This window comes from Saccopteryx leptura, chromosome 1, assembly GCF_036850995.1.
Source record: "Saccopteryx leptura isolate mSacLep1 chromosome 1, mSacLep1_pri_phased_curated, whole genome shotgun sequence".
NCBI classification, from domain to species: Eukaryota; Metazoa; Chordata; class Mammalia; order Chiroptera; family Emballonuridae; genus Saccopteryx; species Saccopteryx leptura.
In genome coordinates this window covers 177,228,451-177,243,507 of record NC_089503.1, presented here as the reverse complement: position 1 = coordinate 177,243,507, position 15,057 = coordinate 177,228,451, and the positions used below count along the sequence as shown (strand labels likewise).

At 39.2% G+C, this 15,057-nt stretch overlaps 1 protein-coding gene across 8 annotated transcripts in view; it reads left to right on the top strand.

Moving 5' to 3' along the window:
* CDC42BPA (CDC42 binding protein kinase alpha) overlaps window positions 1-15,057 on the top strand; it is a 230,502-nt gene that overhangs the window by 61,920 nt on the left and 153,525 nt on the right. For 7 of the 8 annotated variants that reach the window (XM_066381642.1, XM_066381622.1, XM_066381611.1 and 4 more), the window contains exon 3: window positions 14,770-14,853. In XM_066381642.1, coding sequence (XP_066237739.1) covers window positions 14,770-14,853 — 84 coding nt within the window. Of the gene's footprint in view, window positions 1-5,598; window positions 5,757-14,769; window positions 14,854-15,057 lie in introns of all 8 variants that reach the window. The other variant, XM_066381632.1, reaches the window with a different exon arrangement.

Below are 15,057 nucleotides of genomic sequence, written 5' to 3'. Positions count from 1 at the left end.
TGGTTGTGATAGTTCGCTGGAAGGGACACAGTAAAAATGGTAACTGTAGTGCTTGTTTCTTTGTAGGAAGGATATATAGCCAGGCTCACAGGTCTTGCTGTGCTTGGGAGGGTCTGCACCTCTGTCACCTGGTGGCTGAGAGCCATTGAAGTGGTGCTTTCATGGGTGAGGTTGGGGGGCAGAATAGTTTCTGCAGCCTAAGTGGGACTCATAGAGGCCACCAGAGACGAGGCCTTTTTGGCCCAGAAATTGCAGGCTCTGAGGGAAAAAGCCCCCATGCAGCCATCTCCACAGTACACAGTACACAGATGAACAACCTCTCAGTAGGCATTCCACATTGGCCTTGCACAGTGTGAATGCAGACCTGGTCAGAAAATGTGTTCATGCTCCAGACACCCTGGAAGAAACATAGGAACTCTCTTGATTACCATATTTCCCCATGTATAAGATGCTCCCATGTATAAGATACATGTTAATTTTGGGGCCCGAAATTTGAAAAAAAAATGTATTACATAAAGTTACTGAACTCAGGTTTTATCCATAATAAAATCCATAAACTCCTCATCACTTTCAAAATTCCCATCCATTAGCTTGTCTCCATCTGTGTCTGATGACGAATCACTGTCTTCAACAATGAGCGCAAAAACAAGCATAAAAAAGCGAGAAATGCAAGTAAAAAAAATCTACAACTACTGTATAAGATGCACCCAGTTTTTAGACCCCAAATTTTTTGAAAAAGGTAATGATTAGACAGTTTGGCCACTATTCCTGGATTTCAAAGATTTTTAGGTGGATCCATTTTTTTGTTGTTATTAATTTTTTTACAGTCAGAGGGACAGATAGGGACAGACAGGAAGGGAGAAAGATAAGAAGTATCAATTCTTCATTGTGGCACCTTAGTTGTTCACTGATTGCTTTCTCACATATGCCTTGATTGGGGGGCTACCTCAGAGGAAATGACCCCTTGCTCAATCCAGTGACCTTTGGGCTTAAGCTAGCGACCATGGGGTCATCTCTATGATCTTATGCTCAAGCCAGCAATCCCATGCTCAAGCTGGCAGCCTCAGGGTTTTGAACCTGGGTCCTCTGTGCCCCAGCCCGACATTAGCCACTGCACCACCGCCTGGTCAGGTTAGGGAGCTCCATTTTTTGTTTTTTGGGTTTTTTTTTAATAGCAAACTATACTCTCTGAGACAGCTTGTGTCTATCCAGGAAAGTCTCAAACACCCCATTCAGCTCATGTCCTCATTGTGGAGGCTGAACAGTTCATCTGTAGAGATGCAAACTGGGGCCTGCGCGGGGCAATAGGCAGCACTTTCAGGCAGAAAAGTGTGAGGGCCCGCCGCACTTTGGGCTCTGGATCCTGGGTTTACCACAGCCATGGGGACCCTGAGCCTGCAGTTGGCATGGCCAGTCCTGATCTGGTCCCTGGAACGCACGTTCACCATTGTTGCTGCTGGGAAAACGTATAAAATATTTTAGTGATATGATTACGCTGAACCTAATAGATAAATGTGGAATTCTACATCTTACAGAGAATACACGTTCTATTCCTAGCACATACAGATATTCTTAAAATTTATTATGATTCTAGGCCATTAAAGGTGCCTGAATAACTTCCAAAGAAATCATTATTATGTAGACTATGATCGCTGACCTTAATAAAATAGAATTAGGAGTTAATAGCAGTTAGATAGCTAGCAATGACACATATGTTTGTATATTAAAAACATAGATCATAAGGGAAATTATGAAATAATCAGATATGAATGAAAACGCTGCATTTCAAAATTTGTGAGATAGTTAAAGAGAGATTTATAGCTTATAATACATTTACCAGGAAACAAGAAACGTTGGTAATTGCTGTAGGCTGAATTGTGTCTCCCGTCCAACCACCCTCAAAAATATTCATGTTGAAGTCCTAACCACCAGTGCCTCAGAAGGTGACCCTGTTTGGAAATGTGGTCGTTACAGAGGTAACCAAGTTAAAAGGACGTCATTAAGGTGGGCACTAATGTAACATAATTAGTGTCTTTATAATGCTTTCACTGCATTTCAAGTGATTTTCTAAATCATTTCTTCTAAAATAAGTTCCTAGCAGAAGACCTTAATGGTTGAAAGGATATGAAGTTATGGTTTTGATTAGTTTTTTCTCTATGAAATAATGTTATTTATGGCTCTCTATATATTTTAATTTTACTTATTTTATATAACTGTTATATTCTATAAGAACCAAAAGGTGTTTTTTTAAAAGTGCATTTCTTTTTATTCAGAGAGCAAGCAGTTAGTGATCTTGTGGCTGGAATACAGGTTGTTGTTGCTGTTGGTGAAAGGTGAGGATTGGAGGGGCACGTGGGCAAAGCAGTTGAATGACATATGCAGTGTTGAGGAGCTCAGGGTTGGGAGTCAGACATTGGTGAGCAGAGCAGTGATGCGGCCAGAATTTGCAGAAAGGTGACACTGGTGATAGTGTGGGATTAGACAGAAGAGACCTGAAGTGGGGAGAGCCTGTTTTCTTACTCTCAGGACTCTAGATCTAATCACTCATCAACTATTCTATCCTCAAATCCTAAGTATTTCTTGAATTTTCTCTGCTCTTTCCTAGTTAGGTCCTCAATATCTTATACCTCAGCTACTATTGCAACCATCTCATTTCCTTCCCTGCCTCAAAACCATTCTCCAGAGACTTGATCCAGCTAAAGCCCACTGTGAAGAAGGGCTTCCTGTTGTCTACAATGTAAGGTTCTGGTTGGTTAACACGGTGTGCCAACTTCTGCATTATTTGGACCTTTCAGCATCATTCTTGATGGTCCTGCTAGGAGGAAGACCTTTCCTAGGAAAGAAAGCTGCTGTCGTTCCTGGACATCCTAACCCCTCAACCCCCAGAGGGACATTTATTTCTTGCTCTGTGCCTTGCTTTTGCTGCCCCTACTTCCCAAATGTCACCTCTGTCCAACCAAACTCACTTGGTCCCCCTTTTCTGGGGCTCACTCAGGTGTCAGTCACCTCTTCCCAGAAACTTGAATGTCTATGTTCACATATTATACACCTCCCTCCTCCACTCCTACCTTTTGGGTCAGGGAGCTCTCTTTTTATAGGACCTTGTTTTTACCTTTCCTTTTCATGTTGCACTGGATTTACCTGTTTAGGTATGTTTCCCACACTGGACTGAGAGATTTTTGAGGGGCCAGGACTCTTATTTATCTTTGTATTTTCAGTAGTTAGCATAGCATCTTACCATATATAGTAAGGTGATAAAAAAATGAACCTATTAATAATTTTTCAGATGAAATAGTAAGGGTTTGGACTAGGCCAGTGGTCGTGAGACGGAGGGCAGGTGGGAGAGACGAATTGGAAAGAAGTTGCTTAGGATGTCAATGATGGGTCAGAGGTACGTGAAAGTCGTGGATGAATGATGTGCAGTTTGAGTGTGTTTCAGGTACAGGGTTTTTTTTTGTTTTGTTTTGTTTTTTTACAGGGACAGGGAGATAGAAAGAGAGAGAGGGATAGAGACAGGAAGGGAGAGAGATGAGAAGCATCAATCATCAGTTTTTCCTTGCGACACCTTAGTTGTTCATTGATTGCTTTCTCATATGTGCCTTGACTGCAGGCCTTCAGCAGACCAAGTAACCCCTTGCTGGAGCCAGCAACCTTGAGTCCAAGCTGGTGGGCTTTTTGCTCAAGCCAGTTGAGCCCGCGCTCAAGCTGGCGACCTCGGGGTCTCGAACCTGGGTTCTCCGCATCCCAGTGCGATGCTCTATCCACTGCGCCACTGCCTGGTCAGGCCAGGTACAGGTTTTTAACTTGTTACCCCTGAGATATTTGCTGAACATTCTAGAGCTGACTAGTAGGTATCTGGAAGTATCAGGATTTAGGAATCATCAGCATATAGGTATTAATTCATGCATTTGGAATAGATGATACAAACCAGGAAGAAGATATAAAAAAGTTAGAGTAGGGATCCTTGGGGAACAATATTTAACAGGTTACAGAATAAAGAAAATGGGGAGTGTATTGATTGTCAGCACCAATAATGAAGAGGGGTTGAAGCAGATGAGAACTGAAATCATTGTTTTATTTGGAAATTGGAAGGTCATTATTGATCTTTGAGAGAATAATTTCAGTCCATTAACATGAAATGAAACTAGTTTGAGGTAGGTGATTGAAAGAGATTGAGAAGCAAATAAACAATGAGCAAGTAGAAAAAACAAGCATGTACTGTTTAAAAATGTGCTTCATGGAGAAGTGATGCCATATGGGAAAGGGATGTGGTATCAATTCCTTTAGGGGAAGGGAGGATGATAGTCAAGTTTTGTTATATTTTTGGATGGGGGATGGTGTTGGAAACGCTTGTCAGTTGATACTCAGGAGCCAGCAGAAAGAGGGCTTGAAGTCCAGAAACATATTTAATGAGACAAGGACAAGAAGGAAAGAGGGAGGGTGTGGGATCAAGATCTCAAATGATACTGTTGCCTTAAAAAGTGATGGGGACAGTTATTCTTTGGTTCTGAAGGAAGAGAAATAAGGGTAAGTAGAAATGCAGAAACATGTAGAGATGGCTCGGGTGATTGTGAAGGGTCTGTTTTTATGAAGTAGGCAACCAGGCCATAATTGCACGTAAGGGCTGGGTAGGAGAGGGGTGGGATAGATGGTGGTAGCAGTGTGAAATGGGGTATTTTAGAAGGTTGGCAAAGCACAATGAATTAATGGTGGGACTGCAGGTAGATTTTGGGGCTCAGATGAGATTGAGTTATGGGAATAAAAAAGAAGCAATAATAAAAAAACCCCTTCTTTTTCAATAAAAGGGACTAGAATAAGAATAGGCACTGGAGAATTACTTATAGTTACTCATTAGGATTTTGAGGCAGATAGGGACAACCATATCTGCTCTACAGGTCTGTGGGGAGTGGCCACAGAAGACAGCGGTATGACCAGCAGTCCACTAGGAATACGTCCTCGAGACTCAATGCAGAGCATGGCTGATAATATTTGAGGTTCAGTGTGAGAAGGTGTCTTTCTTTTTTTGGGGGGGTATATTTTTGCTCTATATATTGATTAAAGTATGTAAAATAAAAGCAACAAACAGATTGCAGATGATTTACTCAGTTATTTTAAGACAGAGTGAATTTTGTATAGAAAAGTAATATTGGTTGGATTATGAGCTCTTGGTGCTCAGTTCTTCATTCCTAATTAAAATATCTCTGGTTGCCTTACATACCCTGTAGTGTTTATCAACTAATAGATTTTGAAATGTAAAGACAACCCTAAAGAGAGAATTATTTCCTCCAAGGTCTATTTTGTGTTCTACCAGGAATTTTAAATAGGTATATAGACCCAATAGATATAGGCTCACCTTTGGTATGGATATTTAATAGGAGCAGCATTACTATCAATTACGCTTTTTCTTAAAATAATAAAACTATGAAAATAAAAGCATAAGTTATATAACTCCCACAAGATATGAATAATTTGTGGGAAGCAATAAAGGAGCAAGAAATAATTGAAAACCAACAGCTCTACAAATTAAGAACCTTCTCTCTACGACTCAATTGTCAGTTACTGCTTAACTTAACGCTGGGTTTTCCTTTTTGCTTTCAGGAAAACCTTTAACTTACGCCCTGGGTGTTGCCTGTCCACAGTTTCCTGGTGGCTCACCGCTTCTGCCTGCTCCAGCCTTGCTCCGGCAGCTTCAAGGCTTCTGGGCTTCAGAGCTTGTTGTGAAAGCTTGCTGCTTTGGCCTGCTACCCCTGCTTCAGGTGTCAAAAGCTTTTAATTAGCTTGCTTCCTCTAATTACTATAACTAGGCCCTGTGTGTCTACATAACCTAGTCCTAGGGTCTAAAAGGAGAATTATTTTTAGCCATTCATTCTTCCTTTAAAACTCATGTACCTGAGATCTCCTGGGATCTCCTTGGCTCTTCTGGGATCATGGCAGAGTAAAATATGTTTGAAGTCAGTACTGCATGATTCACCTTTGGTAGCCTCTGTGTACGCAGGGCTAGTCTTCAACCCATGGGGCATGCTGTTATGGGCATATCATGTTCTTATATCCAGTATCTATTCTGATTGGTCACTGCCCATGCTATACCAATTCTTAAGTATTTTGACTATAGCTACTGTATATATAAATTGTGTCTCCATAGAGAGGCTACCTCTGGCTGTTTAGTAAACTCTTTAATATTTTAAAAATTGATTTTTAATTGAGAGAAGGAGAGGAAGAGAGAAACATCAATTTATTGTTCAACTCATTTATGCATTCATTGGTTGATTCTTTTATGTGCCCTGATGGGGTCAAACCCACAACCCTGGCTTATTGGGACAATGCTCTCACCAACTGTAAACTCTTCGTAGTGATTTTAGTTTGCTTGTTAAAAGGACTTAGTGTGTTTTTTATTAAGTATTTTAAACACAAACTGATCACTAACAGAGCAGTTTATTAAAAAATACAGTGATTTCTATACATATTAATAGTGATCACCATTAACATGTCAATTGATACCAAGATTATAGGCGTGATGAATAGGAAGCTGTCTTCAGGACCTAGAGAACTATTCAGTATTTTCAGTGGTAAAGAACAGTAGGTCTGTAATCAGCTAATGAGGACTGTAGAACTACTTTAGACTGATGTTAGAATTAAATAAGGTAATAAGTAATGTACTTAGTCCAGTGCCAGGCACAGAGTAAGTTTTCCATAAATAAAAGTTGTTTATTATTTTATTATTATTAATAAATGAGGGTAACCATTATTATAGAGGAGATAAAAAGGAGATGAAGACATGAAGCAATAAATAATCAACAATCACAATAGACAAAAGATAATAAATGCTAAGTTGTAAAGTCAAGACTTTAAAAGCCATATGTTTAGAGAGCAGCTGAGCTAGTAATATATGCTTAATAAATGTTAAAATACAAATTTGTGTCTCTTTTATCATAGTACCTTATTTTTGAGTTTCAATATCCTTAGTTAGTATACTTGAAGCTCAGAGTATAGATGACACACTTTCTGTGTATATCTGCCTATATGGATTGCACATCATCCACCATTTATTCAACATATACAGTGTGTCTGTAAAGTCATGGTGCACTTTTAACCGGTCACAGGAGAGCAACAGAAGACGATAGAAATGTGAAATCTGCACCAAATAAAAGGAAAATTCTCCAGTTTCATACCTATTCAGTGCAGTTTGATGTGGGCTCACGCACAGATTTTTTAGGGCTCCTTACATAGCTATCCCGTATAGCCTCTACAGACTCATCACTGACTGATGGCCTACCAGGACGGGGTTTCTCCACCAAACTGCCGGTTTCCTTCAACTGCTTATCCCACCAACTAATGTTATTCCTATGTGGTGGCGCTTTGTTATAAACGCGCCGATATTCACATTGCACTTTGGTCACGGATTCGAATTTAGCGAGCCACAGGACACACTGAACTTTCCTCTGTACCGTCCACATCTTGACTGGCATGGCCGTGGGCTGCTCCACTGTATACACGGTGTTACGTCATCATCTGCGCATGCGTACATGCTGCCACATCATCCTAAAGAAACTGGGAGGGTTTTCCTTTTATTTGGTGCAGATTTCACATTTCTATCGTCTTTTGTTGCTTTCCTGTGACCGGTCAAAAGTGCACCATGACTTTACGGACACACTGTATTTGTTAAATACCTATTGATTGACACTCAGGTAGATTACACATCATTTGTCATTCATTCAACAAATATTTATTGAGTACCTATTGATTCTGAAGAATTGGGCATATACTAGGGAACAAATGAAAAAAAAAATTACTCCTGTCCTTATAGAGCTCATATTCTAGTGAATGAGGCAATATACATAGATAGAATGTATAGTTTGTTAAGTAATAGGAAGGAGCTAAGGGGAAAAGGAAGCAAAGACATGCAATAGGAAGTGTGAAAGGGCAGAATGACATTTTAGCGAGGGAGTGAGAGAGCACACCATTTGGCTTATATAGGCTGTTGGACAACTCGGGAATATTGATAGGTACAAAGGCCCTGTTGGACAACTCGGGAATATTGATAGGTACAAAGGCCCTGATTGAAGGCCCTGGGATTGAAGCAGGTGACCAGTATGTATGGGGTAAAGAGCTAGAAGGAGAGTGGTATGAGATCTGGGAGGTTGGAGGGCTAGATTTTATTGGCCTTTTAAAGTTATAGTAAGGATTTTGATTTTTACTTGGAGATTGAAAACTATTGGAAGTTTTGGAGCAGAGGAGTGTCTTGATCTGAGCTATGTTTATAGAGGATCACTCTGGCTGCCATATGGGGAATAGATTGGGGGGGGGGCGTTAGAGCAGAAGTAAGAGAAGCTAGGTAGGACAATCCAGGCAAAATATATAATGGTAGCTTAGAATTGGATGGACCAGAGGAGGGATGGTGAATTTCGGCTGTATAATATGCAGACTAGATCAACAGAACTGCATGGCAACTGTTTCTTGGATATTGAAATTTATTTAATATAGTGTTATCATCTCTAAATTATATATTATACCTATGTGATGATACTAAAATTTAGTTTAAGAACTCATTCCCTTATATGTCATCTACTGATTTTTTTCTATAGTGTTGCAGTTTTTCTAACATCATAGTGCTTTTAATATGAAGTCTTTAAAATATCTTTATATTTCTTTTAAAAAGATACTTTGTTCTGTGTTGTTTATAATTTTGCAGCCCATATTAAATGTACTTTTCATTTTGGTCAAATAAGAAAGGACATTGTCATTTCAGTTAGCAATAGTTCTTGAAATCTAGAACCTGAAGTTAGAGTTCTATGGAAATTTTTTTTTAAGTTTCCTAATACTGAAATTAATATAAAAATGATCTATAGGTTTAAAGGAAAGAAGCAAAATTAGTTTTTATTTTGTCACTTCATCAGCTTCATATTCTTGTCTCATCATGTCATCAATTTGATAATTCAAAAATATTTCCTGGGCCCTGGCTGGTTTGCTCAGCAGTAGAGCGTCAGCCTGGCATGTGGAAGTCCTGGGTTCAATTCCTGGCCAGGGCACACAGGAGAAACTCCCATTTACTTCTCCACCCTTCCCCCCTCCTTCCTCTCTATCTCTCTCTCCCCCTCCCGCTGCCAAGGCTCCATTGGAGCAAAGTTAGCCTGAGCGCTGAGGATGGCTCCATGGCCTCCGCCTCAGGTGCTAGAATGAATGGCTCCGGCCCCAACGGAACAACGCCCCTGGTGGGCATGCCGGGTGGATCCCAGTTGGGTGTGTGTGGGAGTCTGCCTCCCACTTCTAACTTTGGAAAAATACCAAAAAACCCAAAAATGAGTATTTCTCTAACTGACATTTTTATTTCTCCACACTCCACCTCTTTCCAGAAAAGTTTTTAGGCAACACCTGAAACTGTTACAGAATAGCTTTGAGAATGTTTTCCCCCCTTAGAGCAGCATGGCATTTCTGATTGCTATACTGATGTGTAGAATGGGTCTCATTCGGTCCTTAAAAGCCACACTGTAATACCTCAGTAATCAGTGCTAATTTTGTGACCAAGGTAAGCTGTGGCATTTCACACTATCCCATTCCATGCTTCAAATTCTGCATGTTCCATACAGAAAATGTAGAAATGTGAATAGAAATCATATCACCTAGAAATATCTGGTTGTATAATATTTTGGTGTCTTTCTCAATATACATATGGCATAGAAATTTTATAGGAATGTATTTTATATAGAGACAAAAATAATCTAGTATACAAACTTTGCTAAACTTCTTTGAAACAGATATTGTGAACTTTTCTCTATTAAATAGTACTCTTTAACAATATTTTTAAGAATATGAATAATTTTTTATAATGTGATATATTTAGTCAATTTCATCTTTCAGAATATTTAAGTTATTTCCATTATTTTACTGTTTGGAAAGACACTGGTAAATATTGTGGCTTAATATTTATTTGTATATATTTTCTTTTTTTTAGATTTTTTAAAATTGATTTTTAGGGAGATGATAGAAAGAGAGAGAGAAGGAGAGAAAGGTGGGGGGAAGAGTGGGAAACCTCAACTCATAGTATTTGTTTCTTGTATGTGTCTTAACCAAGTAAGCTCAGGGTTTTGAACCGGCAATCTCACCATTCCAGGTCAACACCTTATCCACTGCACCAACATATGTCAGGCTATTTGTATATGTTTTCAATTGAGGATATTTCTAGCTATATTTATATGTATGTGACTGTGTTATTGGTATAAAATGTTTGAAAGATAGCAGTTGAAGAGATCAAAGTTTCCTTTTTTAATTTTTTGTGACAGAAGAACAGATAGAGACAGTCAGGTAGAGAGAGATTAGAAGCATCAATTCTTTTTTTTTTTAGAGAGAGGAGAGAGAGTGAGAGAGAGAGAGAGAGAGAGAGAGAAGGGGGAGGGAGGAGCAGGAAGCATCAACTCCCATATGTGCCTTGACCAGGCAAGCCCAGGGTTTTGAACCGGTGACCTCAGCGTTCCAGGTCGACGCTTGATCCACTGCGCCACCACAGGCCAGGCAGAAGCATTAATTCTTTGTTGCAGTACCTTAGTTGTTCATTGATTGCTTTCTCATATGTGTCTTGACCGGGGGCGGGGGACTACAGCAGAACGAGTGACCCCTTGCTAAAGTTGGCAACCTTGGGCTCAGGTCCAGTGACCTCAGGCTTCAAGCCAGCTGACCTTTGGGCTCAAGCCCCTGACCATAGGTCATGCCTACTATCCTGCGCTTAAGCCAGCGACCCCGCACTCATGCTGGTGAGCCTGAGATCAAGTTAGATGAGTCCATGCTCAAGCCAGCGATCTTGGGGTTTTGAACCTGGGTCCTCTGTGTCCCTGTCTGGCACTTATCCACTGTACCATCGCCTGGTCAGGCTCAAAGTTCCTTATTTCATAGTTAATAGATTGAAGTTATTGGGATGTATAATGTCTTCCACCTATTAGTGGTAGAGCAAATAGCAGTTAAGAGATTGGGCAAAATATGCTTAATGCAAGGCCTAACACAGGGGTCCCCAAACTTTTTACACAGGGGGCCAGTTCACTGTCCCTTAGACCATTGGAGGGCCGGACTAAATAAAAAAACTATGAACAAATCACTATGCACACTGCACATATCTTATTTTAAAGTAAAAAAACAAAATGGGAACGAATACAATATTTAAAATAAAGAACAAGTAAATTTAAATCAACAAACTGACCAGTATTTCTTTTTTTTTTTTTTTTTTTTTTTTCATTTTTCTGAAGCTGGAAACAGGGAGAGACAGTCAGACAGACTCCCGCATGCGCCCGACCGGGATCCACCCGGCACGCCCACCAGGGGCGGTGCTCTGCCCCCCAGGGGGCGATGCTCTGCCCATCCTGGGCGTCGCCATATTGCGACCAGAGCCACTCTAGCGCCTGAGGCAGAGGCCACAGAGCCATGCCCAGCGCCCGGGCCATCTTTGCTCCAATGGAGCCTTGGCTGCGGGAGGGGAAGAGAGAGACAGAGAGGAAAGTGCGGCGGAGGGGTGGAGAAGCAAATGGGCGCTTCTCCTATGTGCCCTGGCCGGGAATCGAACCCGGGTCCTCCGCACGCTAGGCCGACGCTCTACCGCTGAGCCAACCGGCCAGGGCTTGACCAGTATTTCAATGGGAACTATGCTCCTCTCACTGACCACCAATGAAAGAGGTGCCCCTTCCAGAAGTGTGGCGGGGGCCGGATAAATGGCCTGAGGGGGCCTCATGTGGCCCGCGGGCCATAGTTTGGGGACCCCTGGCCTAACACATACTAATAGCAAATGCTTATTGAACACTTTCTAAAGTGCTAGACCCTGTGGTAAGCACTTTATACTTGTATTAATTATTTTAATCTTTACCACAACTATGTAAGGTAAGTACTGTTGTTAACCCTGTTATGTTTAGAAAAACTGGAATTTTGAAAGGTTGTTTGCCCAGAGTTATAAAGCTCCTAACAGAGCCAGGATACAAATCCAAATGGTCTGCCTGCAGAGCCCATACTTCCCTATCAGCCTGAACAGCCACAGTAAAAGCTAGCTCAGTGTTAGTGTGGTCATCAAATGCTAGTTTGTTTCTACTGACAGCTCGATAATCCAGAGGTAGTTTTAGCTCCAATATTTTTTAGATTTTAGAAATATAATTTAGTGCATATATTCTTTTATATAACATTCCTATTGGGGTTTGGAGCAGTACCTCATAAGCAGTTGCATTAGTGTTTCTGCAATGAAGCTTGTTTGTCTTTACAATAAGTGAGATTAACAGATCAGAAAATAAATACTGTAATAGCCTCATGGTAGTACATGCTGCCAAATAGATTGTGGAAACCTTTTGACTTTTGGTATTGTAGGTAAGGGATTGTGGACCTACATAAAACTTGGAGGAGGACATGGCATTTAGAACTGATTCCATATGTGTTGGTGAATATTACTATTCCTAGTAGCAATCATCAGATACCTGTATACTCATACGTAGGAAATTTGTGAATCATGTAGTGCTAGGTATACTTTTCTCAAAACATAACGTCAGGATTCCCTAGGTCAGACTAAGAGAGGGTTTAAGTGATAGTATTTCATGTTTCTTTCTTGTCCTAAGCTTAGGCATGTCTAGCTCAGTGTTCTGGTCCTGGCCATTTGCTCCCCCAGTTGTGCAACATATAATTTGTGTCTCCAAAGTAGCTAAACTTGTATTTTCAGCCTTTGAGAGATCTTAGTGAAACAGTGTTTCAAGTTTCCTTGCTCTTTGTTACAGCTACCTTAATATTTTCATCTTTATTGAGAAATAATTGACATGTAACATTGTATCTATTTTAAGGAGTACAAAATGATGACTAGCAAAATGGTTACCACAGTCAAGCTAACACTTCCACCCCCTCACATAATTACCTTTCTGTATGTTGTAAGAACATTTAAGATCTCTCTTAGCAACTTTCAAGTATATAATACCATTAACTATAGTCACCATGCTGTACATTAGATACCTAGGACTTACTTATCTTATAACTGGAAGTTTGTTCCCTTTGACCAACGTTTCCTTATCTCCCCCCACCCCCAATTCCTGGCAACCACTATTCTATTGTTTGTTTCTATTAGTTCTACTTTTAAAGATTCCTTTTTTTTCTTTTTTTAATGTATTCTCAATTATGTATGCAACATAATTAAATGTCAAAATAGCCTGGAGATGTTTTCTCTGAACATATGTACCCTGTTTATTAATGTCACCCCATTAAAATTAATTTAAAAAAATAGAAAAAAAAAATAAAGACTACACGTGTGAGATCATACAGTATTTGTATTTCTGTATCTGACTTATTTCAGTGAGCATAGTGTTCTTTAGGTTCACCCACACTGTCACAAAAGCAAGAGATCTTGCCTTTTTATAGCTGAATAATATTCTGTTATTCACACATATACACACACACATACATACATACATACACACATACAGCATTTTTTTTATCCATTCATCCATCTATGAATGTTTAGGTGTTTCTGTTTTGTACAGCCAGCCCCCTTTTTAAAAGCATGAACCCACTAGGAGAATAATTTAATTAAACCCCTAACTTCTGAGGATATGGCCAGATGTGACTAACAACTAAAGTTATTGTATTTGAAATTAAAATATGTCGTTTTTCTTTCCACCATTTTAATTGATGAAAAACTATAACCCCACAGTATTATAACCATTTATGACAACTACCAAGAAATGTTCTAGTGTATATCTTCATATAAAATACACTGATTTTAATTATATGGTCATATTAGTTTTATTGCCATCTGATTCAGATATAAATTTATTAAATTGCCTCTGATATATACATTTGCTGCTAATATTTATAAAAATTTGGCACTTGAGTTTAAACCTATTCTCTTTCCTTGAAAGTATTTCTTAGAGCTGTCTGAAGATATGTTGTATATAGTTTGTTCTCTCCTGCATATTACGGTCATGTGTGTGTCTTCCCTTCCTCAACTCCCTCCCAATAACTAGAAATAACCTCTGTCTCTTCTTCTGTAGTTTATTCTCAGTCCTTTCACATCCCCAATGAGCTGGAAGGGCCCTTTGAGATCATTGAACTGAAGCAGAGTAGTAGAAACAAATTATTTATTGTTTGTTGAGAGTGAAAATGTGAGCTTATTTTTACTTGAGAGATTTTTTTTGATCCATAACTAAAATACAAAATAGAGATATAGCTGTTCCAGTTTTTGTTTGAAAGGACTGTGTAAAGTCTACAGTTTGTAGAGCATGTGCGTAGTCTATAGTTTATAGAGCTAATAGCCATAATTGATCTTGAGGGGGTGTGTGTGTGTGTAATTGGGGGTTGTGATATAATGTATAAGAATAGATGGTGTGAAAATGACTATCACCTTCAGTTGATTTCCTATTGCTTGATCCCATGAAACAGATTTGTTTTGACAGCAAGCATTCCCTGTGTTGGAATTTGGAATGCAGTATTTAATAAACTCTGGTTATTTCACTGTGTACATTTTGGTCGATTTCTTAGTGATAGGACAGTTGAGTTTAAATTCCAGGGCAGAAAACTTGAAAAGGAGGATCTGATATATAATCACCAACTGATACAGTGTTCACAAATACAGTTATTTCTTGGCACTTGTTTATTAATGTAACTTTTCAACTGACAATATTATTTGATTTAGGGTCTTAGAATTTGAACTGCATGGAAACCATTGATAATTTTGGTATTTATTTTCTTACAGAGAGGAAAAAGGAAAATGGATGACTGAAAAAAGTATTATTTGTTGTATTTTAAAAGTTGTATTTTCTTTTCTAGGTTGCTGTAGTCAAACTAAAAAATGCAGATAAAGTATTTGCCATGAAGATATTAAATAAATGGGAAATGCTGAAAAGAGCAGAGGTAAGATTCTAATTATTGGAATATTCAAATAATATTTTAGAAATATTTTTAGGGGAACTATGAAATTATAGAGAACCAGAAGCTCCTTAAATATTATTTAATAGCATTTTACTTATGATGACATATTTAAAGGCCTACGAGACAAATTCAGTAATTCACAATTGTGATGTCGTTAAGATAAAAGTTATAATTCATGGTGCTAAT